The sequence below is a fragment of the Eulemur rufifrons genome, chromosome 15 (assembly GCF_041146395.1).
Source record: "Eulemur rufifrons isolate Redbay chromosome 15, OSU_ERuf_1, whole genome shotgun sequence".
Classification (NCBI taxonomy): Eukaryota; Metazoa; Chordata; class Mammalia; order Primates; family Lemuridae; genus Eulemur; species Eulemur rufifrons.
In genome coordinates, this window is record NC_090997.1 from 90,321,951 (window position 1) to 90,349,130 (window position 27,180).

General features: G+C 40.6%; 1 protein-coding gene across 1 annotated transcript; it reads left to right on the top strand.

Moving 5' to 3' along the window:
* Positions 1 to 570: 570 nt before the first annotated feature.
* Positions 571 to 25,769, top strand: STX11 (syntaxin 11). Its single transcript, XM_069488369.1, has 2 exons — positions 571 to 721; positions 24,838 to 25,769. The coding sequence occupies exon 2, from the start codon at positions 24,843 to 24,845 to the stop codon at positions 25,704 to 25,706; it is 864 nt and encodes a 287-aa protein (XP_069344470.1). The 5' UTR covers positions 571 to 721; positions 24,838 to 24,842; the 3' UTR covers positions 25,707 to 25,769.
* The last annotated feature ends 1,411 nt before the right edge of the window (positions 25,770 to 27,180 follow it).

Consider the following 27,180-nt stretch of genomic DNA (forward strand, 5'->3'; position numbering starts at 1 on the left):
TTCTCAGCACTTTAGTGGACGCTCAACTGGTGTTCCGGGAATGAATGAACCGGGCATGTGCTGAGGCTGATTTGAGAGGGGTTAGTCCGGGTGGGTTCTGGGAAGGCGGTGCTGAGCCTCCGGGTGACCTCGGCGCCTCGCGGGTCCCCGCTGGCGCAGGACCGGCCGCAGCCTCCCGCAGCCACACCCACGCTCAGAAACGGCTTCTAGCGTCTTGCCACGGAAACGGACCGGACGGCAAATGTCACCAGCGCTGCGGGGATTCCCGGGGAAAGTCCGGCGCGCTCTTGCTCTGGGGACCACAGGATGCACAGAAGTGCCACGTGCTGTCAGCACTCCTCTACCCCGGCCTGTGGGGGCGCACAGGACAGGCTAAAGCGTGGCCCCGGTTCCGGGCAGTCGGGAGCGCTCTGACTCCTCACTGGGCGGGAACCAGCGCGTGGGGAGCCTGCGGCCACCGCGCCCCAGCGCTGTCACCCCGGGGCGGGGCCTGGTCCCCAGCTGTGATCGTTTCCGAAGCGGCGGGGGTTGGGCCGGCGGCGCCCAGATGCGGCGGCGGCGGCGCGGAGCTTGGGCGGCCGTGGAGGAGCCCAGCCTCGGCCGTGGGAACCAACGGGAGTCGCGCGACAAGTGTCCTTCCCCATCGCGGCGCCAGCGCGGGACCGGCTCCCCGGCAGGAGAGGGGCTTCTCGGTTCGCACGCACGCTCGCTCCGGGTCCTGGTTCGTTTTCTCTCCTTGGCTCCTCTTTTATCTTCCCAACTCCTCCCAGAGCAAGGACGCGCCCCGCTGGGCCTTGCGGGATGGGGGTCAGGGGGACCTGTGGGGACGTGCCCCGGGAGGGACTCTCGCTCGCTCGGGGACCGACGGCTGTGCCTTAGGTGGAGTTTCCAATCTGGCCCAGGTCCTCACGCTTCTCTGGGCACCTTGGGGAACACAGAATTGGGTTTCTCTAATAGAGCGGAATGATTTATTACCTTTAATTTCAGAGGGCAAGGGACTGAGGATTTAGTGTGTCATAGGACTTAATTTCAGAGATACCTGTTGATAGGCTGCCATTGTAAAGTATCCACCTGAGACAACTTTTGTTTTAAGTCGAAAGGGTGAAGCGTTGTTTTAATCAGTGGGGACATTGTTTCGGTTTGATCACTTCTCCACTTCCTATTAGGGTGCACTTTCTCAAAAACAGCAGAATGGGTACTTCTTGACGTGCACTTGACAGTGTGACTCAGAAGCCGGGCAAAACGTAGAAGCCAGGCCCCGCGGAGAAACTGACGCCGCCTGGAAACAGTTCCTTCGCAGCCCACGTAAGACTTTGTTGTAGAAGAATGGGGACGAGAAGCAGTGGCAATGCCCAGGGGAAACACACGGTCCGGAGGGGGAAGTCTCTCTTTTTCTAGACTGTGCTGACACCAGCTGGGATCTATATTACTTCCTGTAGTTCTCACGCGGTTTAAGACGTTTCTCAGCAGAGGGAGGAGTTGTTATTTCCACACGGGTATCCAAAAATGAGTCACAGAGCTGCTCTCCTAATTGTGAGACTTTGTTAATGAACTTTTGAGATGTGAAGTTTGCTCTGTCTCTATTTAAAATAAGACTCTAGATGTGAAATGCCAGCCTGCTAAACTGGGGCGGGTTGTGTGGGAAGTAACAATTCAAGTTTTCAGTTTCCTAAAGCGCCTGATGGTACAACATACCAGCCAGGGTCACTAGGTCGATCTAAGATAAACATTAAAATCATGTGCTCTACCGCAGAAGCCCAAGAGAAAATTAATTTCATTATTAATAACCATTTTTGCCATTATTTTCACCGTATGGTAAAAATATGTCATTTTACGTAGTGATTATGAGTCATTCTGAAATCCAAATATTTGGGGCAGTTTATCTTAAGTAAATTAGTGCAAAAACTACATGAAAAGTTTTGAAGCAGGTGGTGCTAGTGGGAGTGGAGAAATTAAAATACTGAAGCTGACAGGTCCCATTGTGGTGGGTAGCAGCCCTTAGGGAGAGACTGTACTCTATCTCAACAGGCAGCAGGGATGGGAGCAACGTGTGTATCGGAGCTGAGTTGAGTGACTTCAGCCCCAGCCAACAGTTACCAGGCTCCTTCTCTGTGCCAGCCTCCTCCCGTAGCTCTGATTATACAAGTGTGAATCCTGCCGACAGCGGCCTTAAAGACTAGCGGGGAAGGCCGGCAAATCCAGGAATATAATGAGACGGATGCCAGGATAAATCTATGCCCACAGTGGAGTCTCTGACCCAAATGACTGATGTTTCTGCAGATCTGGGATTTGGAATGGACTGATAGATCATTGCTGGTAGAACGAGGAAGGTTTTGAGTTTAGTCATCCACTCATTTTTATAGGAAGCCTATTCTTTATTCAATAGGTGATTTGAAAATATGTTAATTAGACAGGCATGATTTTTAAAGTGCTTGAATTCACTGTATTTCATATTATTTAATAACCATATAAAAATAAGCCTAGCCTAGTATCACCCCTAGATAATTGCAGGCATTTTTAGTTATGTACCTTTTAAAAAATAGTGTGATTAATAATTTCTAACTTTATAACACCATATAGAAGCAACTTTCTGATCACTGTTTTTATAGTTCAAATCAATCTTTTTAAACACATTATAGCTGTATGAGTCAAAATGAGTAAATCACAGTTTACTGTTGGGACTGAAATCTGCTGAAGTGCCTTTGGACTTGATGCCAGAGTACATTAAATTTCCCTAATTCTCTAAGACATTCGACTAGTGAAGGAAACAATACTCAATTGGAGACAACTTTACCTTAATTTCCATACTTTATTTCTCTCTTGAGAGCCCCAAACTTACTATTTCTATAAGAAAGAAAGAATCAAGTATGTTACTCATCATTGTACTCTCTGAACTTGGCACAGGCTTGATTCATGGTAAGTGTTAGGAAGTATTTATTGATTAAGTAATGAACCTTAACATGGGAGGAGGAATTGTCAGGCGGATGGAGGGGTAGGCGACCCAGTAGAAGGAACAGCATGTACAGAGAAGTGAAACAGCACTGTGTGGTCAGGAAGCTCCAGCCTGTTTGGTGTGGACACAGAGTGAGGGCTGGGCAGGGGTCTGGAGATACAGGCAGGGCCAGGTCACAAAGGCCCATGGGCCAGGTCGGGGCTGTGGGTTTATCCTACAGAGGCCTTTGAGCAAGTGAATGATATTGTCAGAGACATGTTATAAAAGAACAACAAAAACAGAACAGAAGTTTAAAACTTAGAATAGATTAGATGAGAGTGACATTGGCCTCAAAAAGACACCATGGAGATTATTGGAATATTTGAGATGAATCATTAAAGAAGTCCTAAATGAGACAGTGACAGAGAGGTATGGAAAAGAGGGAAGGAGCTGACAGATGGTTTTTTTTTTTTTTTTTTTCATTTTACAAGGCTTATCACTTCCAAACAGATGTTTAGTAGACAGAACCCGGTTGTAAATGTATTTAGAAGTGGGCAGTGAGGAAGGGGGAAGAGTTTAAGATGATTCTCACATTTCTAGTTACTGACTAGGATGAGAATATCCTACTAAGTGGAAGGGTAGGTTTGGGGTAAAGGATGCTGAGGAGCTCGCACAGTACTTGAAACATAATCATTGTTCATTAAAATTTTTCAAATGAATAATAACAGCTAAAATTTCTTGAGTGCTTGCTATGTGGCAGGTACTATCCTAGGCTCATTACGTGGATTTAGCCTTTTACTCCTCACTGCAATCCTGTAAGATAGGTACTCTGATTAACTACTTTGACAGGTGAAGAAAGTGCAGTGTTAGTAATTGACAGAGCCAGGAATCAATGCCAAGCACCTGGCTCCAGAGCTTGCATTCTGAACCACTCTGCTATGATATACCATTTCAGTAAATGAATGGATGGTGTTTTGGACATTGTGGTAAATTCAAGTTGGAGTAGACTCAATACATAGGATGGGCCCCCAGTGGCCCTACTGTGTGCTGCATGACTCTCCGTTCTTCCACCTTCACTCCAAGACATACCTGATTGATCTAGAAAAGCCTAGAACACTCAGACATTTTCTCCTGGGAATTTAAACATTTTAATGGAGACTCACAGTGTCTGAAGGTTCCCAGAACTTCAACCATTGCATCTGCAGGGCTGCCTTGGTTACCACCTTCCCAAGCACCAAATGCTTAGCTCTTTGTGTTTCTTAGATGCACTCAGTGCTTTGTTGCCAAGATCTTCCACAGGGAAGCAGAAAAGTTGGCAAGTGGGGGCATTAATCTACAAAGCAGGGTCAAATTGTGGAATAATCACTGACAAATGCAGGCAGGTACGTAACAACTCCAGGTCTTACATTCCTGGCTTGTGGTCGGCCTTCTTGGGCCTATTTTGTTCTGGTTTTACCCTGAAGCAGGTGCCTTCCCTGCCTCTAACTTCCAGAATCTTATTAAGTGAACTTGATCCTGCTGTGTCCTCTGTCCTCTTGATTTTAGCTTGGCAAAATGATTCAAGTATCTTGGGTTCAGATCCTCCTTTCTGGGTGGGGCATCCAGATAGATTCCTTTGTCCTGACAAAGGTATTTTGACCAACAACCCTGTGTCCCTCCCACCCCAAATCTGATTTCAACTCTTAACTATTCTCACTGTTTGATGATTCATCCCACCCTGATTTGGATTAAATCTTCAGCTTTATTGAGAAATTATGACATTTATAGTTGTCTGTTGGATGAGAGCAACATGAAGCCTTCCAGGGTGATCCAGTCCACGCCTTTCCCCCTTGGTCTGAATTCCTGTACTCCTGTCTGTAATTCATTCGGTGCTCACACGACAAGAAAAGAAAGGGTTTTGGTTAATATTTCATGTGGGTTTGTCTTGCCTCTTCAATACAACCGTGGGTTCCCTGAAAGCAGAGAATTGCTAGAGTTGGGGGCTCTGTTTATTCATCTCTTAGATACCTCCCAGTTGTAACCATTCTGTGACTTTTGCTGGTAATAAAACCATCAGTCAGTCATTTGTTGGCCATTCCTTCTGAGTCTATGAATACCAGATAGTATTTGTGTATCTCATTCAAGTTTTTTGTAAGACTTCATAATTTGGTAATTTTTAGTATGAATTAGAATTTTAGAATTGGTAATTCTCAATTATTCTCCCCAAGCTAATTAAATATATTTTTAATTAATTTGTGGGGATTTTTTTTTAGTGGATCAGGGTAATCTAGAAAATACTAAGTCTCCTAGAAACTTATTTCCCGTTTTGTATATCCAACTGTTTCACTTGTTTCCCTGTTCAAAGATGTAAAGTGATGCTCCCTTACTCCTTGCATAACTTATTGGGTAATAATGTGAATTTCAGCTGTTTAGAATAGTGGAAATTGCTCTCTTGCTATCTTCAGATGGAAACAGAGTGAACAAGTATTGTTCTGCCTTTTGTTTCGGTTTCAAGATTGCAGCAATGCATATCTCTTCTCATGGTTTCATTTCTAGTTCTCTATTGTGTACCTCATTATGTTGATTAGTGACACAAATCTGTTGATTTGAGATAAAGTAGGACACCGTGTGTAAGCTTGAATTCTATAATTTTACTACATTTCCCACCTCCTCCTCCTCTCTTCCCTGATTACTGCATGGTAAACTAACATATAATGATGTTTAGCTGACAATATGATTTAGCTCTTTATTACTTAAAAAGTACTCATATATATTATTTATTTTCATTCTCATAAGAGCCTGGAAGAAAAGAAATAATAAGTGTTATTATTATTGTTATTGTTGCTCATATTCGCATTTCATAGATGAGGAAGGAAACACTTGGAGAGATTAAGTGACCCCCCGAGATTGCCCAAGGAGTCAGGTGCAGAGGCCTGCTGCATTCTGCTGTCAGTAGTTGTCTGAAAGCGTCAAGTTCAGTATCTTAGGCCAATTCCCAGGAAATAGACCCTGAGACTCTGAGACATGTATACAGGAAGTTTTTATTGGGAAGTGCCCTAGGGACAGCATATGGTAGGGAGAGAGAGGGAAGCAGGATTTCACAGAGGGAGAAACTGAACTGTGGTGCATACACAACAGCAGCCTCAAGACAAAGAACTCTGGAGCTGGGGTGGCCCTTCAGAATTGCTCTGCCCCCCTGAAGCAAAGGGGGCTGGATATCTATACCATCCATATCAGCTAGTCACTGGATATGGGCAGCAGCTCTTTTCAGTCAAGGGCAATTCCTGGAGCTGTGAGCCTTTGGCATCCAACCTCCCCAGCAGCTGGGGGAGAGAGGGCCTTGGTCCTGAGGAGGATCTGGACACTACATCATCCTCTACATGTGTATCTAAGAGTGTATTCTCCTCTGCGATGGCCTTGCTTGGCTCTGTCTGGCATAGACCACCACCCTGCAGAGTGGAGCCCAGAAAGTTGGCATTTTCTCCAAGGCCCTTAAGGATTTAGCATAGCTGACAAGACAGCAAGAAGACAGGGTAGCCTTAACTCTAGGAAAACTAGGAGCACAGAGGAAGAGCCAGGGGAGGGTAGGCTGTGGTGAGTGCAGTAATGGTGCCTGATAAATAGAGCTAAACTCTGGCACCCATGGCTAAAACACAACTCATGGCAGTCCAGACCTAGAACAAAAGCAGAACACGTACTAGTCCTTGCTATAACTCTAGGCTTTAACATTGTTCAATGTTAAACAATTTTTCTTAAGCTACAATTTCTCTCTTTCTCTCTCCCCCAAAACCACTCTTTCTTCCAAGCCCTTGAAAGGCCTCTAACCAATCCAGTGAATCTCAGTGTGTAGCCTGTAGATTATAAGCATCAGAATTACCAAGGATATTTAAAACAACAACAACAAAAAACATAAAATAAAATAAAATAAAAGAGAACAAAAAGCCCAGGACCACATTCTAGATCTACTGGAGCAGAATGCAGGGATGAGCTCATGAGTCAACATTTTCAACACATCTTCCTCAGATGATTTGGATACATGCCACATAATTTGGGAACAATTGTCCTAAACCGTTATGTCCTTGAACGTGACCAAGCCTATTGGGATTTTTCAGATTACCAAGAAGCCATGGCAACTATGGGACAACAAAGGACCACCTGAGCCTTAGTCCCAGCAGGCTTGGTATAGTGAGAGTCCTCTATTGTTTTTCATTTAAATTCCTGATGTGGCCAACAGAGAGTATGGCCCAAATTCCTTGGCTGGCTTCTGACCAAGATTGCTGGAGAGAGGTCTCTGGCTTGGCCTTGTACTATCTTAGATAGCAGAGTGAGAGATGCCAAAGTTTTTGAATAGTTGTAGATGGAGGAGGACAAATTGTACTTAATAGGAATCAGTAAACTTTCTAGGAGAATAAGAAGGTTTTAGGAAATCTTATGCCAGATGAAGCTTTCAGGTGCTGTCTTAAAACTTTAATGACCGTCTAATAGGATGAGAGATAACTTTGGCAAGAAGGTTAAACATTTGTAAATGCAGGAAAAATATATGATCTGATTCATAGAAATAGACAATAATTTTTCTTCATCGGGAAAATCACTTTTAAGCTTACCGATTTTGAGTCAGGTCATTGTAGGAAATATTAGTCACCTAAAGAATAATCTGATAAACTCCTAGGACATCTTGATGTTTTATTTGCTCCTGCAACATCAGATTGCTGTGGTTCCTACACCCTCCATGTGTTGTGCCTTCACTCAGGTTGTCTGTGCCTGGGTTTCCTTTCCCTTCTCCCTACCGAACTAATTCCTGTGAAACCATTTAGAATCAGCTCAGACACCACCTTCTCTAGGAAGCCTTCCCTTCCCTTCACCCCGATTGAGTTTGGCATCCTTCACTGAGCTCTCAAAGTGCACCCATACATCCCTCTCTCATTGCATTTATCACCATTATTCTCCCTACCAACCTGTGAGGGCGAGGACTTTTGCATCTTTTGTACAAGAGACCTAGACTCATCAAGAATGACTGAAAAAAATAACCATTCTGGTGAGCATACTTATTCAAAAAATATTTATTAAGGCTTTCCTACAGGCCGGATGGATGCTTTGGGGCACATTGCAAACACCGCAGATGCAAACACAGCTCCCCGACCCCACGGAGCTTATGGGCCAGAAGAGAAGATAAAGAATTAATGATAGAATATGTTATAAAACAATTAGCGATAGAGTATGGTGAGTATTAGGAAAAAGGAAGTACTGCAAAGTATGACATTATAGAGATGGAAGTCCAGCCTGGTCTAAGATCAGAGAATGTGTCCCATTCTCATGAAACATAATTTATATCAAAATAGAACTTATGAAACTGGCTTTGGTTACAAGACAGAGGCCGCTTTTTAACAAAAGACCTTTTTTTTTTTTTTTTTAACAAAAAAGGAAGATCTTTTGGTCTATCTAGTTCAAAATTAACCAGTCCCTCTGTGTATGTGTGTGTGTGTGTGTGTCTCCGGTATGTGAGCACACATGTTGGCAAACAGGACAGGAGAATGACTCCATCTTTTTTTTTTTTTTTTTTAACCTTAAGAGAGTCATAGTTAAACTCCCTCATATAATGAGTAAAACAGAGAGCAAGGGATGGAGAAGGAATTTTCTGTGTGTCTCATTCAATGTGCCATTGCTAGAAAGAAGTTAGTTAATATTTTAATGTGTAACATACAGTAGAATAAAATAATCACTAAGCTCTGAAAATCATGAACTTATCTTACAGATTTTGAGAAGTTAATTTTAAGGATCTCATTATCATGGCCTACGAGTGTGACAGATTTGTCTTTGGGTTTTGTTGTAGGAGACAGAGAGTGAAACACATTTCCTCAGAGGTCCATGTCTGCTCAGATTCTCATCTTCCCTGTTCACTTTCAACGCCTGGGTGAAGAGGTCACAACCCTGGTGTTGCAATTTGCAGCTCCATCCGGCTCAGCAGCGTCTTTTTCTCCTTTTCTGGCCAGTTCTTGTTCTCCTATTACTTTTGTGCTTGCTTAATTCTCCCCATAAATTGTAAGCTTAGGGCAGGAACTGTGACTTCTTGATTTTTTAAACTTTAAATCTTTGCAGCTCTTCTGCTGCAATGTATTTACATTTATTATATTAAATAAGTAAATGACCTTAAGTTTAATATCAGAATTAACAGGCAAATCTTGGGTTGAGAAAGTAACCAGATTGGTTCTCTAGTGAGAACCTATTTCTTGTTTAACCTGACATCACAAAAGCAAATATGCCAAATGCTAACATGAGCATATTTAACCTCTGAATGCTTTTTTTAATTACTAAGAATGCCACCCATTTGGTTCATTGTAGGAAAAGAAAGACTAAGTCACCATGAAGCAGCACTTACTAGGTGGAGGTCTGTAATGTTCTGCTGTGTCCCATTTAAGTCAACTTAAACACATCCTCCCCATCCAGCATCTTGCCAACACTGATACCAAAACATGGAATTAAAAACCATAATGCAAGTCAAAATATAACTCAGGCTTGTCGTGTGACTTTAAGTGAATGGACATGTAATATCCCAAGATGACTCTTTGCCATGTAGTCTCACATCTTCCCTCCCACCCTTTGGCATAGTCCTTGGTTTATTTCAAGTATAACTTAATTTATGTTCTAATTTTTTGTCATGCTTTTACTGTAAATATTATATAAACAGAGCATATTAATGGTAAGGAAATAATTGTTCTTACACTTTCTATTTTGTATAGATTGAACTTGGTTCATTGGTGAAGTGTAGGTAATGAGTTTAGCCACTGTGAATCCAGTTGAATACTTTATTAATTGTAAATTAGTTCCATTTTTATATTTCCATTAAGAATTTGCCTTTTTAATGAGAAGCTATGGTGGTGAAATAGAATATTTTATTTTTGAAAATGGCCTCTGTAGAGGATGAAGCTTATTCCTTAAGGAATCAAATTTATAATAGTGTCATTTCATCTGAAAAGATTAATAGTTGGTAGAGGAAAATTCTGTTTAGTCAGCTTTTTTTTTTTTTTTTTGGTGTTTAATTAGAAAGTTTCTTGAGTTAGTAACTGCCCTTTGCTGAAACTTCAAATGCTAGTGACATTTCTCCATTTTGTTGACATCTAGATACCTGCACCCACATCTGTTAACAGCAGGGTAAACACAGTAAATATTTTCATTTTCATTCTTTCTATCTAGTCCTAGTAACAAAAGCACAGATAAACCTTGTGTCTGATCTACTCCCTCATTTTTGGCTAAGTTAGTAAGTCTACACTAGTATCTTATTTTTAATTCATATTTATTTGGTAAATAGCAAATGATGAATATCATTTCATTTTTATTGAGAATATTTTATCTTCTGTGATTGTATTTTTATATATTTTGCCCAGTATTTTATTGTCATGTTACTTTCTTACCAGTTGGGATTGTCTCTTCACACAATAGTGATTGTGATGTCTATATAATGTCTATTTCGGTACAAATATTTTCTTTGAATCTCTTGCTTTAATTCTTAATATTATCCTTTTTTTTTTTTTTGCACAGAGATTTCAAACTTTATACAGTCAAACTTGGTTATCTTTTTCTTTGAAATTTCTTCTACAGCCTCAAATCTCATAGAAAGTTATTTTCCCAAAGTACTGATAAATATTCAGCTTTATTTCCTATTAGTGTTTCTGTTACTGATTTTTCATTTTTAATTCTTTGATGTCCTTGAGGCATATTATGGGGTTTGTGGTAAGGATTAGAGAGAATTAAATTTTTGCTAGCCAGTTGAAGTGGAATCTGTGAAGAGACGTTAACGTGAGAAACATAGAGTTAAGCAGGCAAGATGGAGAGTTCTTAGTCACCCCCAAGCCAAAATTCACAGCATTTCACCTCTGGTTAGTGTTTTGGGTTTCCAGAAAGTCTTTTTTGTTTTTATTTCTTTCTTTTTCTAGTTTTTAATTTTACCGAACTTACATGTACATAACAAAAGAGTCAATTAGTTCTATAAAACATTTAGTGAAATAAGCCAGGCACAAAAAGACAAATAATGCATGTTCTCACTCATATGCGGGAGCTAAAAAAGTTGACCTCATGGAGACAGACAGTAGAATGATGGTTACCAGAGGCTGGGAAGGGCAGCGGGTGGGATGAGGAGAGATTTGTTAATGGGTAAAAACATATAGTTAGAAAAAATGAGTGTTTGATAGCACAGTAGGGTGATTATTGTTAACAGTAATTTGTTATATATTTCAAAATAGCTAGAAGAGAAGATTTGAAATGTTCAACACAAAGAAATCATACATGTTTGAGGTGATGGATATCCTGAATACCCTGATTTGATTGTTACATACTGTATGCATGTATCAAAATATCACATGCACCCTGTAAATATGTACAATTAAGTATCAATTTAAAAAATGAAAAATGAGATCAATGTGGTGATGTAAAAAAGATGAAAAATGAAAGTCTGATGGAAAAAAGTCAGGTCCCCCTCTCTCTCATTTCCGCCTCACCAAAGGCAACCACTTTCAGCCACTTCTGCTGATTTTTTTGGTGTTTATCTTCATGTAATAACACACTCCTATTCCTGTTTCTTCATTTTTCAGTTTTAGGCATTATCTATTGACTTCTCCATGTGGAAAATGTAGCTCATTTTTATATCTTCCTGCACAAGACACACGCCCTTCCTGCCCTCTCATCCTCCCAATACAGCTGCATCATAATTTAAGTCAGATCAATATTCACTTATTATATTTTTATGATTATGAAAATGCTCATCATGGCTGAGCCACGTATTGTACCATGATTACTTTCTTATAACTATACAATATTCTGTGCTTTCCTGGAAGTTGATTGTCTAGAATTTTTTGTTAGCTTACTTTCCTTTATATTTACAACCGATTCAACCCCAAATTGTCTAAATCTCCTCTCAAGAAATTTTGATCCATCAGGAATTCTATCAGTTTCATCTTCCTGAAGAAATCTCTCCTACAGTCTACTCAATCCAGACAGTTGTTCTTTTCAGTCAAGTGCACAGCTATTATCTTAGAATTTTCTCTGCCATCATCCTGAGATGCCCTTGCCTCTCTCCTCTGTTGGATCTCATGTTAGGATTCTATACTCTAAATATGTTTTGTTTCACTTTCTTGTTTTGCTGAATACATTCTCCAGTCTCTTCTTGAGAAAGAACATGGGAAGTAAAAGTTTTTGAGACTTTGTATATCTGAAAACATCTTTATTCTACCTTCACAGTTGACTGATATCTTGACTAGGTATAGAATTCTGGGTTGGAGATACATTCTCCTCAAACATTTAAAGGCATTGTTCCACTATTTTTTTTTTTGTTTCCTGTGTTGCTATTTATAAGTCCAAAGGTATCTTGACTCCGAATGTTTTGTGCATGATCTGTTTTTCTCCCTCCTTCACCCCCATAAGCTTATAGAACGTCCTCTCTCTGGAATTCCTATTATTTGGGATTTGAGTGTAAGGGACTAGACCTCTAAATTTGTTTACTCTATTTTTCACCTCTTTTTTATTTCTTTCTCCTTTGTAGAAAAGGATCTTTCCGTTTTCCTGCCTTTAGGATATAGGTCAGTGTGCTGGGAAGTAGGTGAAGGAGGAGGGCTTGGAGGTCCAACATTGCAAGCAAAAACATTCATTTACTCCTCCCTTTCTCAGTTGGTCCCTCTACCCAAGTCTAGATTTCTTTTACCCTGTTCAAAGTCTAATCTGTCTACTCTCCTGCCAGGGTGGGACAGAAGATAGAGGATATTCCCACTTCTTAAGAAAGCTTCTAACCAAACCCAATTTGTTGTTACCCTACCATCACCCTCTTTCCCATAGGTACTCAGCCTTTAGTTCTGATTTCTGAACCTTTGGGTATTTATTTTATGGTGTAACTTAGGTTGCTTCTTGGCCTTCTCCACTGTTAGCTGAGGATTCAACTTCCTTAAACCTTGTAGACCAGTTATCATTTATCCATTTGCTTTACAACTTCCCTAATTGTGTTGCCACTCTCTTCTATCCTATTCTTTATCCTGGTTGGCTTATGCCTTTCAGAAAGTTCCTTTAGTGGGACTGGGTATCTCCTCAAAGGAAAAGATGTCATTATATCAAAAAGATACCTGCACTTATATGTTTGTTGCAGCACAATTCACCAAAAGCAAAGATGTGGAATCAACCTAAGTGTTCACCAACTGATGAATGGATAAAGAAAATGTGGTGGATATACACCATGGAATACTACTCAGCCATAAAGAAGAATGAAATGATGTCTTTTGCAGCAACTTGGTGCAACTGGAGGCCATTATCCTAAGTGAAGTAACTTAGGAATGGAAAATCAAATATTGCATGTTTTCACTTATAAGTGGGAGCTACACTATAGGTATGCATGGTCATATGGAGTGGAATAATGGATGTTGGAGACTCCATCGGTGGGAGGCTGGGACGGGGGAATGAGGAATGAAAAATTACCTGTGTGGTACAATGTGCACGATCTGGGTGATGAGTACATTAAAAGCCTCACCACTATACAGTATGTCCATGTAACACAACTACACTTGTACCCTCTAATTATATTGAAATTTAAAAAAGAAAGTTCATTTAGTAGGGTTTTGGAAGGGAGCAAAAGTAATGTTCAATTTATCATTTTACCCAGAATCTAAAAGCCATCTTTAAAAATAACAAATGTATTTTCTGGCTGGAATAGTATATTAAGCTATTGGCACATAAGAGTGGATATTTTATCAAAATACCTATTTACTGCCTTAAAACATAGAGAATGGAGCACAGTACTGGGATGTTTAGGTGGGCAAATTTGAATTTGTATAGGGGATGGCGAAGAGTAGGGACATCGCTAATTTTCATCAAAAAGGGAGGCAGGATAAGATGGCATGCCATGATGGAGATTCTTTAGGTGAGGACACATTAAGGGCAGTAAGTAAAAAGTAAATTACTCAACTATCATTCACAAATTTTCCTGTTGATGTTCATGAAAAGTGTGTAAGTGTACCAACATGAGTGAAAACTTAAGTGTTATCTAAGAAAATACCTGCATTTGTTGAGAATTCATTCACCGTGTGTCAGGCACTATATGTAAATACCTCTTGAAATTGATAGTTTTTTTCTAATTGGCTCAAAGCTGGGAGTCCAATATCTGCATTTGTTGAGAATTCATTCACTATGTTTCAGGCACTGTATGTAAATAGCTCTTGAAGTTGATAGTTTTTTTTCTAATTGGCTCAGAGCTGGGAGTCCAATACAGGTTTATTCGACTTTACATCCTTATTTAAACACTAAGCTATTGTATTTGTGTCATAGTTGACACCAATGATTGAAAGTAAGAAATTTATCATAAATGTACAGTGAACTAAAGATGTATTTCTCCCATGATCTTTGTAGTTCTGTCTTTAAATGTGTTGTAAGCCTCTGCCAGATAGTTGATATTGGGGAAGTTGCATAAGTCAGTTTTGGTTTCATCTGTGTCTCTATTTTAAACATTTCATCAGTCTTCATCAAATTTCCAACATATCTATTTCTTTCTTTAAAAATGCTTTATGTAAGCATTCTTTTTTTTTTTGCTTATCTAGGAAATATATATAATTTTTGTAGAGACAGGATCTCATTATGTTGCCCACATTAGTCTCCAACTTGTGGCCTCAAGTAATCCTCCTGCCTCAGCCTCCCAAAGTGCTGGGATTATAGGAGTTAGCCACCACACCTGGTTAGAAAATATATTTTTTTAAAGGATTAGGACCACAGCTCTTTTGCTCACCAAGCTCACCTCCTTATCTCATATTGCCTGGCACATAGTAGGCACTCAATAAATAGTTGTTGAATAAATACATGAAAGTTCCTCTCAGAGTAGCCTATGCAAATACATGTGTCCTGAAAGATGTTAACAAAAATAGCAATCACATAATCTACTTTACAAATATTACTTAAAAGCTCATTAACAGGTTGTCCAACTTGTTTTATAAAAATAAAATAAACCTAACAAATGCCATTATTTCTATGACATTGTGTATATTTTAGCTAATAGAACTGAAATATTTTAATAGTATTTTAAAATCTAATTACAAAGAATACTCAATAGCAAGTAAAAATGAGTTATGGTACTTAAAGTTGTATGCATTTCATGATTGCTGGGGGTTATTCTACATGGATACTGATAGTCTATTCCTGAGAGAACAAATGAAGTTATTCTTTAGCTACAAAATTTTCTGCAGATTGGAATGGATAGAAAGTTATCCACTGAATCCTAATTATGAACATCACCAATATCACTGCAAAGGTGAAACATCCCTTTTATCCAAAACAGAAGCTCACATATAAGGGAAAATTAAAATCCTGTTAATGTTAAAAGGTATAGAAGATTTCTTTTTCAATATCTATAGGTGTTGATTCCATATAGCTTTAAACAACACAATTGCTATGTGGAACAGTTTAAATTGGGGTAAATGTATAAGAAATTTGGTCAGCTACTGCTTTTAGGTTTGTTAGTTTTGTTTTACAAGCGGTTGGTTATTTGTCTTCTTTGATGGGTATAATACAAGATCTTCACTTTGAAAAAAATTTTCATTATAAGTGAGTTTGTTTTCTTGGACCTCTTTTATACAGTAAGTGTGAGGCATCTAACTCCTACTTTCCTGAGGTTCTGACTGACTATAGGGCATTAATATTCTGTCATTTGAGTTATAGGAGTAATACAGAAACTGAGAATAATTCTTTGCTGTTATAGGATCATTTTAGATCACATGGTCTGCACGTGTTTGTAGTGCTTGTAGTATCTTAAATAAACCACCTGATGAAATAAACTGATTATGGATGGAAGTAGTTCAAAATAATAATTCCTAAGACTGTGTTTGTAAAATACTTTAAAGTTTATGGAGTGCTTTCATGTATTTATATATTTATTTCATATATTTACATATATTAAATATATAATTTACATTATTTAACGATCAAAAAGCAACCTTTACAAGGTGGGTAGTGTTATTACCATTTTACAGATGAGGAAGCTCACACTTAGAGGTGTTGAATGTTTTGCTCAACTTCACACAGCTAGAGATGAAGATGGGAATGAGCCCTCGCATACCTGGCTGCATTGGCTTTCCAAATGATATTAGCAACAGTAGAAGTAGTTACTCTTTGTTTCTTCTTAGGAAATAGTGCATTCAGGGCTTCTATCCGTTAGGTGAGGAATGAGACCTTATACCTACATGTCCTGGATCTGACTGAAAAAACTAAAACAAGCCTACTACCATTAAGAGTGAAACCTTATTAACTGGGGGGAGGGAAGAGGAGATAGGGGTTACCTTTATGAGATACTTGCAAAGGAGATATTTGATGGATGTACAATGAATTAAAATTGCTAATCTGCTCCCAAAGGAAAACCTAGCCACTAACTTTATAACACTAAGTCTTGAAGCTATCAGTCCTCAGGCTGGCTTAGGCACTTCCGGATTTGTTCACAGTCTCTGGGATGTGTGGAATTGGGGTAGCCACCCTGAAATTCTTAAACATGAAAGCACAGAATTTCCTTTCCATTTACAAGTTGCCCTTGACTTTTTTTTCTTTTTTCTTTTCTTTTCTTTTTTTTCTTTTGAGACAGAGTCTCTCTCTGTACCCCCGGGTATAATGCAGAGGGGTCATTGTAGCTCACTGCAACCTCAAACTCCTGGGCTCAACCTATCCTCTGGCCTCAGCCTCCCAAGTAGCTGGGACTACAGGTGTGTGCCACGATGCTCGGCTAATTTTTCTATTTTTTATTTATTTAGTAAGTAGAGATGGGGTCTCACTCTTGCTCAGGCTGGTCTTGAACTCCTGAGCTCTAGCGATCCTCCCGCCTCAGCCTCCCAGAGTGCTAGGATTATAGACATGGAACACTGCACCTGGACCCTCAATTTTTTTTTAACTTGATTTCACCTGCACAAAGATTTTTCCCTTGAAAACAGTGAGGATGCGAGCTTTTGCCTATCACAGCAAGTTTGCACTTATGCGTGCCTGCTGCATTAGCACATCCCTGCGTAGTTATTCTGTCCTTGGCATCCTTAATTCCTGAAGGGGCTGTCTCATCAGCTGTAGTCAGTGTCTTTCTGGGACAATAATGCCAACACAGTAATGTTTCATCAGCATTATAGACTCATTCTCGTGTCAGACTTTCATCAGCAGTGACCTTGGCAAACTCATCAATGAATCTCTCTGCTGCTGTGTGATCAGCAGATGCTTTATCACCACAAATCTTTAAAAATGTAATGCCGTGTCTTTTCTTAAATTTCTGCAAGCAGTCTGTTGAATATTCAGTGTCCTTCCATTTTCAGTTCATTGTGATAGATCTTTGCTTGTTTCATGATCAGGACACTGTTAAGTGGCATGGAGTCACTCCAAGGCTGATGGTTGTACTTGTTCAATGCTCGATTGCGATAGTGGTTTTTAGCTTCATGCAATGATTTTCTCTTTTTTAAAATTAACTTCTGTTTATCAGCATAGAACTTCTGCAGCTTATTCCTGTTTCTTTGGGTCATAATTAGTGTTCACTTATGATCACAGATGAAACCAGAAATAAACTATTAGTAGTGTATTAGCGAATGCACTATTTATACAAATAGTTACCGAATCTATATTAGCTATTTGGGGGAATTAAAATAACATGACTACATGACAATAGGTAGCATATAGAGAGTGTTTACTGTGTGCCAGGTGCTGGTCTAAGAGCTTCACATGCTTACCTCACGTAAGCCATCCTAGGAGGTAGGGAGTTATACCTATATAGGGAAGACCAGTTACAGAGAAGGTGGCTTACAAAGATATGTGTTATAGTGGAGCCTTGAAAACCACTCACCTGTTAGGAATTGCTCTTTCTAACTGCTGAGAATCCCCAAACCAGTGAGGAAGCCCAGTCAAGGCCCAGGAGTGGCCGAGGTGGCATCTGAATGTGTCTCCACCTGTCTGCCCAGGCTGAACACTTAGCCACTCTCCTACACTACCCTGAGTAGATGTGGAATTCTAAGCCCAGATCCTACAGCCCTGAAAAGAAGTATTCTGACTGGCTTTAACATTGCGAAGGGCCAGTAAGGCCATAACCAATTTCTGACATTCCTTAGAAACCTAGTTCCATCCCACTAATTTTTGTTCTTTTTAGTGTGGTGGCAAGAAGCTTCCCTGCTCCAATCTTTGAATTCCAAGGAAGGTTTGGGATGTGGCAGTCGAGTCCCGCTGGTTGGGAAGTCACACTGAGCCTACCTGCTATTTATTTTGGTGATCTGAATGATAGACTTGTGATACACTTAAAACTATCCACCTCCATTTCAAAACTGGCTCTTCGAGTTCTCAAAACCTCTTATCAGACTGAAACTCAGCCAAGGTTTAAGCTGCCAGCTATCTCTGTGCTGTCCTGGGACTCGGGCCCAAGGACTCCCGTTCAACACAGTGAGTTAGCAAACAGCTTGCGAAGAGCCTCTTTGTGGATTCTGCTTGTATGTGAGATAATCTTTTTTTAGCTTCTTTTTACTTCCTTCTCACCGTGATTATGACCACAATCCTCAAAAATAAAAGAAAGGCTGTCTTCAGACGTGTAAAAAAATGTGCTTTTTTAAGGTGTGTTTTTTAGATTAACTTTTGCATACAATATGAATAGAATATCATAAATGTACACTGAATTAAAATCAAGATATGTAATATAGGTCACTATCATCAAGTAGGCGAAATATATCATCAGGATAATTATTTGGTACATATTGCTTATGTTTGTATTTTAAAATCATAGCAATAAACTTTTGTTTGTAAATGCATGAGAGTTTACTTTCCAGAAATTATGATTTATCCATGATTCATATCAGCCTTCTAGGTCTTATCTAAAGAAGAATATACCTTAAGGGGCACCCAAAAAGGAGCATATCAGGTAGCTTTGCAGTGTAACAAACCACCCCCCTAAATAACAGTTTGTTTCTCATGGCTGCAAGGACTGAATGAGATAATCCGTGTAAACCCTCTGCAACAGCACATGGCAGATAGTAAGCGCTGGTGGTTCTTCCCCTGGGCTCGGTGAGGCTCAGTCGTGCCGTTATAGTGGTGGGGCAGCTCTGGGCTGGTGTCTCTCTCCAAGTGGTCCTCATCCTCAGGAGGCTAGAGGATGACTTCTTCACGCAGTGGTTTCAGTGTTCCTAGAGAGAGTAAGCCCTAATGTGCTAGGGCCATTCAAGTGTCTTCTTGCTTCATATTTTCTACCGTATTCTTGGGCAAAGCAAGTGTCATGGCCAAGCCCAGATTCAAAGAATAGAGACATAGACACCACTTCTCGATGGGGGGCACTGCTGAGAATTTGTTGCCATTTATTGTAATCGAGTATGGTCTGTCTCTGAAATCATTCACATTTCTCTTGTGAGAAAAATAATGCTCACCCCATCCTGGGATTCCCCGACGTCTCATCTGATCATGATATTAGCCTCTAAGTCTGGAGGCTTACACCTCATCTGCGTCAGATTTGGGTACAGGTGCAGCTCCGCAGATCCACCTCCTCAGACGCTGATCCTCTTGCTCCTGAGACAATGAGCCAAAAAGACAGGCTGCCTCCCCCATGCACATCTAACATATGATGTTGCGATAGGGAAAGGATATCAAAAATAGATGCTCCATTAAAAAAAAAGAGCCATGAATAGGATAACATAACAATCACACTTGCAGAAAATTGTGATCGAAGGCACTAAAAAGTGAAAGTGTCTGGGGCCTCGAATGAGCAGAGTGATTAAAAAGGAGAGATCACTTTTTCAAATTAGACTCTCCCAAAATACTTTGAATAACTCTGTCCTGCTTTTTGCTTTAGAGGAAAGAGAAAACAAGAGACATTTTAAATTATTTCTTCTAGCCTCAAACATTTATAATTATCATCCATCTCAATTAACACTCTTCGAACTCTCACATCGATCTGTGAATGAGCCCTCAGAAAATATCCAATGTGTTCCTGCCCAGTGCACTTCAAGGTCTAACAGAAATTTGTGGTGGTTGTTTTTTAATTAACGTTAGAGCAGCAAGAAAATAAGAACTTGTGGGAACTCTTTTTATTTTAGCCTATAATTTTTAGAAGTTGAAAGAACGATTTTTCCCTCGTAGGTGTGTCATTTAATAGAGCTCCGGGCCGGGCGTGGTGGCTCACGCCTGTAATCCTAGCACTCTGGGAGGCCGAGGTGGGCGGATTGTTTGAGCTCAGGAGTTCGAGACCAGCCTGAGCAAGAGCGAGACCCCATCTCTACTAAAATAGAAAGAAATTATATGGACAGCTAAAACTATATATAGAAAAAATTAGCCGGGCATGGTGGCACATGCCTGTAGTCCTAGCTACTCGGGAGGCTGAGACAGGAGGATCCCTTGAGCTCAGGAGTTTGAGGTTGCTGTGAGCTAGGCTGACGCCACGGCACTCACTCTAGCCTGGGCAACACAGAGAGACTCTGTCTCAAAAAAAAAAAAAAAAAAAAATAGAGCTCCGTGTTTCACTCCTGTTGGGAAAAGCACACTCGTTGTCTTTTAAGGGTGTGTTACTACAGTGTGTGCTGGAAAGGAATGGCTAAATCATTGCAACACCATGCCTGTGGAATTTCTGGCCCCTGCCAGATGACTGTGGGCAGGAGGGCTGGACAAGGTGGTTGGGAAGGTGTACACGGGGTGACCCCCTGGGGCTGTGCAGGTTGTGGTCTCATCGAGGATGAGAGGGGCTGGATCCCTCCGTGTTCAGCTCAGCAGGCTGTATGCCCTGGGACTGGCCTGCATCCACCTGGAGAAAGAGGCCCCTTTTCTAGTTTTCACAAAGACGTTATATAAGCCTGATGCAAAGGCTCACCAAGGTGCCATGTGAACCATTCATGGAGTTTCTGATTTGTAATCTTCATTTTCTTTTGATAGCAGTTTAAAAATTGGTGTCAGATCAGGACATAAGAGATATATATCATAGGATCTGAAAATCAGAACATGGGTACTGCGAGGAAGTCCTCATTTGGAGCGTATATCCTGGGGCCAGATCTTTTTTGCTTCACGAATAGCTGAATACCATATGCAAAGTGTGTGTGTGTGTCTAAACGTGTACTTTAGTTCTTATTGAAACAAGAACGCTAAACATTTTGAACTCATGTCAAAACAGAATAAAGTCTAAAACATTTCGTTGTCATAAATACAGACAAGAAGGTCCTTGCCTGCTTTTGGGTTTGTTTCCCTTCGGAAATCTCCAGGGTGACCTCCATAGTAAACCTCACCTGATTTGCCTTGTGCCTTGTGCTACTCTGCATTGTGCATTCCGGTGTCTGAAGTTTCTCACAACTTGTAAAAAATACTTTAACACATTTCTGTGAAACAGGGAAAGGTTTTGTTTCTTGGTATTAGGCAAAATTTGCTCAATATATACAGTAGTCTGCCATAAAAAAATACCACAGACTGGGTGGCTTAAACAACAGAAATTTATTTCTCACAATTCAGGAGGCTGGAAATCCAAGATCAAGGTGCCAGCAGGGTTTCTTCTGAGGCCTCTCTCCTTGGCTCCACATGGTCACATTTTCCCTCTGTCCTCACATGGTCTTTCCTCTGCGCATGCACGTATCTGTGTCCAAATTTCCTCTTCTTATAAAGACACCAGTCATATTGGATTAGAGCCCACCCTAAATACTTCGTTTTAACTTAATTACCCCTTTAAAGACCTTAACTCCAAATATGGTCACATTCTGAGGTACTGGGGTTGGGGCTTCCACATATGAATTTGGAGGGTACAAGGGGAGGGTACATAATTTAGCCCGTGACAATGTATGAACAACTTTTTCTTGTTCCTCCTACAGTAGGCACAAAGCCTCTGTTTTATGATCAGAAATATAACTCTGTGTTCATAAGTGGTTCCCAGGCAAGTTGGGAACAATGGCTCTCACGGTTGCTCTTCGTGGCGCCCACTGTATTGGTTATTTATGTAGCTATCACCCCCATTCATTAATCTTCTGAGGTAGGTAGAAAGCTGCTTTCTGAATCGTTCCTTCCTGTTACGATAGAAAATTTTAAGATTTTATATGCCAGATACAGTAGGCACTTTACGGCAGGATGTAGGTCCGAATGGCCACATATTTAACTAATAGAATATTATGTCATCCTTCCTCGTTCACTGTGAATGCTGTTAGAGAATTTACTTGTGTACCTGAGGGTGCCTCATAACAGCAAAGCTCAGTGTTCAATTTTGTTCCTACTCCCATTCTGTCAGTGACTGTACCGATCATAAGTTTCCATTCTAAAATGAAGGGGTTGGAATAAACTATTTCTAACATTCTTGGTTTCTCTATATTTTGGGCTTTGTAGATTGTTTTTATGCCTCACTAGACTGAGGATGAGTTATCAGTTGACCTTGATTTCTTATCTAGCCTCCATTCCCCAAAGCCAGGAGGCAGTGCTTATGAAAGCCACCAGCTTTGCACTGGAGAGAGGCTAGTAGCTACCCTTTCCTTCCCTATGTATGCTTTGCTCAAGACTGCCCCCAAGCTGAGAACTATTGTAAGTTCTTTAGAACTGCATGATATTTATGAATAAAAAAGCTGCCATGATAGGTAGCTATGGAATGGGTCACAAATTTGGGTGTGCATTAGAATCACCTGGAGATCATCCTGGACCTACTGAATCAGAAACTCTAGGAACCTGGGCATCTCTCCAGATGATTCTGTTGCCTCCTAAAGACTGAGAGCCGCTGAGCTACCATAATCCCTTTGTTCCTTCGTTTTCTCTTATGTAAAATTTTATTGCTCACTGAAAGAAGTCTTAAGCAATTCCTTCCCTACTGGATCTAGTTTTCTGGACAGATTATATGCATGCCTGAAAAGAAAATTAGAAAGCAGAAGCAGATTTCTGGTAGTTGGTTGTGAATTTTCTTTTGAATTCTTCACCTCCATGTGACTCAAAGCCAGATTTGTTTTAGTAACTTTATGAATACAATTTACCAGAGCCTATTACATTATCCTTTAATCACGGTGAGACGGAAGGTCAATGGAATTGTTTAATTTTTCTTTCTCATTTATCATAGTTCTCTTTTTAGGATCTCATAGTACAAAATCAAGCTACTGGATACTGAGGTATTTTGATGTTCTTTTTGTGCCCACATCTATATTTTAGAATAACTTTGGCAAGGTATATATTTTTAATTTTTTTTTTTTTTTTTTTTTTGGAGACATTCTTAGAAATAGCAGCCTCTTTGTTGACTTTCTGTTGTAGTTTTCCTAATGCTTGCTCTTGGGCAACAAGAAGACCTGTGTCAGTGGGAGCCAGGCGTCTGGGGCTGGGCTGAGCCAGAAAAGGTGGGCAGGAAGGCAAGGTGAAGGCCTCCTTCTGGTCCACACCTCCATACAGAGTCTCTACATCACCTGGACCCTTTTCTTCCTGTCTCCTTACTGCATTATGGACTTGGGCCTTCAAATGAGGTTAGGCCTTTGTCTAATTTAGGACCTATGACTTTATGGTTGTTAGGTCTCCAGAAGGAATGATTTCTCTGAACATCTTCCAAGACCTGTCCAGTCCCATTGTGACCTGTCCCATTGTTGAGAAAGTCTAATATTGATTTTAGTCACCAGATAGCAGAAATGGCATTTTAAGCAGGATAACTTGTTATATTAAAAATCACCATCATAGAATAAAACTTCTGTTTAATTTATGTAAATAGTGATCATAGTAGAGGAGAGACTATGGTTAATATTTCACCATTTTCCATTTATCACTAAATCCAACTTGTCAGCATTCCATTAGTGGTGCTACAGAATTAATTACTTCAACTTGAAAGAAGCTTTTAATTTAAGATCAAGATCCCTGACAGATTGGGATTAAGTAGTAGCACATTAAGCGCTACTACTTGTCCTCTCTTTTCTGCAAATTTTATAGAAAGAAAGAGAATCTTTCTAGCCACAAAGTCTCATGTATAAGGGCAAAATGTTCCTGCTTTTGGCATATGTACATGCTACTGAAAATGAAACTTTTCACCTCACTGGGAAAGATATGTACATAGAGAACATTATTTTCCCTTGCAAAGCTGGGAAACGATCAGAACTACTTTTGTGAAAACGTGGAAATTCTGCTTGAGCTTCCATCTTGTTTCAAAAAGCTATTAAAAGCAGGCAAATATTGCTGCCACATGATGGATAAATGGGAGTGTGTTATGTTATTGTTACCAGGCTGTGTATGATTAAAATTTTCTGTACAAAAGTTTTTTGTTTTCTTTTTAAAAAAACAGTGTTGTTAATGATGCTTACCATTAGGGAATATTGGGGAGAGGAGGAAGGAAATATCAACTTCTAAAGTTTATTCTTCCTTATTAAATTTCTGCCTTTGTTGATTTTATTGTTTTATTTCAAGCATATTTTACTTTTACAACATTAATAAGAGAAAAAATTTTAAGTCATAAAATTTACATGGTAACTATTATTTTAAGAGTTGCTAGTGTAGACAGGAGGAGATGCTCATCAGTGCTGAAACAGACAAAATAGGCAACATTTAGCATTGGCCCTGAGGCCTTGTAAATTGACTGCCCTTACTAAAAAACCCTTACGTTTTTTATGTCCAAGTCTTTTCCTCTTATTTTTCCCTTTTCTGTATCTGTTTTGATTTGTGATGACTGGAAAAGGTAAAGCAAGAAAAAGAGATCGTTTCCCAACGCAATCTAAAAATTTAAATTGCTGATTGAGTTCTGGGCACCTGTGATATTTAGTGGCAGATGCCTATAGGCCTTAAAATACAACCCTGTTCCTGCCTTTCAGTTATGTTATTTCTATACTTGTAAGTAAAACGCCATAGAACATTTAGCTCCTTTAGTGCATTTATTACCTACACCCAGGAATAAGGAATTGGAAGTGCTGAGTAGAATGTTTCTTTATCTTAAGCTTCAATCCCCTGAATGCAAATATTTGACTCTCGCTAGAGGAATCTGACTTCACTCTCTCTATTTGCAGGCAAAATGAAGGACCGGCTAGAAGAGCTTGTGGAGTTGTCCAAGCGCTATGACCAGCAGTTCCCAGATGGGGACGATGACTTGGACTCACCCCACGAGGATATCGTGTTCGAAACGGACCACATCCTGGAGTCCTTGTACCGGGACATCCAGGACATTCAGGATGAAAACCAGCTGCTGATGGCCGACGTGAAGCGGCTGGGAAAGCAGAACACCCGCTTCCTCACGTCCATGCGGCGCCTCAGCAGCATCAAGCGCGACACCAACTCCATCGCCAAGGCCATCAAGGCGCGGGGCGAGGGCATCCACCGCAAGCTGCGCGCCATGCGCGAGCTGAGCGAGGCGGCCGAGGCCCAGCACGGGCCGCACTCGGCGGTGGCGCGCATCTCGCGCGCGCAGTACAACGCGCTCACCCTCACCTTCCAGCGCGCCATGCACGAGTACAACCTGGCCGAGATGAAGCAGCGCGACAACTGCAAGATCCGCATCCAGCGCCAGCTGGAGATCATGGGCAAGGACGTCTCGGGCGACCAGATCGAGGACATGTTCGAGCAGGGCAAGTGGGACGTGTTCTCCGAGAACCTGCTGGCCGACGTGAAGGGTGCGCGGGCGGCGCTCAACGAGATCGAGAGCCGTCACCGCGAGCTGCTGCGACTGGAGAGCCGCATCCGCGACGTGCACGAGCTCTTCCTGCAGATGGCCGTGCTGGTGGAGATGCAGGCCGACACCCTGAATGTCATCGAGCTCAACGTGCAGCAGACTGTCGACTACACAGGCCAGGCCAAGGCGCAGGTGCGCAAGGCCGTGCAGTACAAGAAGAAGAACCCCTGCCGAACCCTCTGCTGCTGCTGCTGCCCCTGCCTCAACTAGTCGGAGCTCACCTAGCAGCTTCTGCCCCAGCCGCCGCCCAGCCCCGAATGGGACCGCCCGGGAAGCACGCTGGAAAAGCCCACCAGAGCCGGGCCTCTGCACTGGGGGAGTCCCCCCAACTCCTTAGGGAACTCGGTCTTTAGGGAACGAGGAAACATGAGGTTCAAGAATTCCAACCCAGCTGGTGCTTGGAAAGATAGCTGATACCTTCCAGTGGTTCTTTAGTAAAGACGAATTGCTACTAAAGTTGTGTGGAGTCATGATAGGCACATTGTACTCTTACCCTCTCCACGGGAGCCAAGTAAGGAACTGACAGGCAAGTGTCCAAGGCAGGCCTCCTTAAAGCCTCAAGGAGGAAAGCACTTTTGCATCGGCTTAACAGCATGAACTCATTATCAAAACTTCAATTTGTTTACCCTGTCCTCAAAGTTCCTTGATTCGGTTCAAATTTGAGTGAAATTGACCTTGGAAAAACCTTTACGTCCTTTCTTTCTGATTCTTCATATAGTTTATGGGTGCTATGTGATTCCTCCCAAATGAAGACCTTCTCTCTGTTCACCTTCCCTACTTATTAAATCACATTGAACACTTTCTATTTTCTTACCTCTTTCACTTTAAATATCTTTCAGCAGATTATATTTTGGGATTATTTTTCCAAATATTTTTAAGCACTGAATATTGAACAAGTACTCAAATTGAAGTATGTTTCAGTCACATTTTATGTATTTTTCACAGATAAAAATTATTTTAAATTTATCTTTTTTACTTGATTACATATGCATATGTATGTAAATGTAAAATACTAATATTCACTAAGGCGTGTACATAATGAACAATCGGTTTAACTTTACTTTTGTAAATATGGCACATAAATATCAAGAAAAACACTTTTTCTGGCTCTTGGTTTGCTTGTTTTGAGCTTTTCTCACTGCAGTCTGCATCTCCATAGTCCAGTTTGGGTCAGAACTTTATTTTGAACAACGCTGTGTTGGTTATGGCAGTAAAGATAGGTTTTGAAGGCTGAAAAACATACAGAGCTAGAGATAATAAAATAACATTCTTAGAAATATTGTTTTGTCTTACTGTGAACCATTCTTTTCATGCATTGAGATGGGGTAATCTAAATAAAATAATCCTTTCAAGTAAGCTTAATAAATGTTACATTATAAATATCCTTTTTATATATTTGTGTCTTGCCCATTTAAATGTTAGTCAGTTTACTTTTTCAATTTTTTTCCTATTAGCTACTTGAGGCTGTTAAATCTACATGGAACTCTAAGTGGAGGAGAAAAAAAGAAAAGAAAAACTCAAAGAATTCACAAGAAGGGTGTCTCACTTTCCTGAGTTACAGTAGTTAAGCAAAATCATCAAGCTTTAGAGATTTGGTTTCATCTGCAATCTTTGTAATGTCCTTACAACACTTACTGTGTTTCCTGTCCTTCTGAGTCAACTCTTAACTCTTTCTCCTCATTAT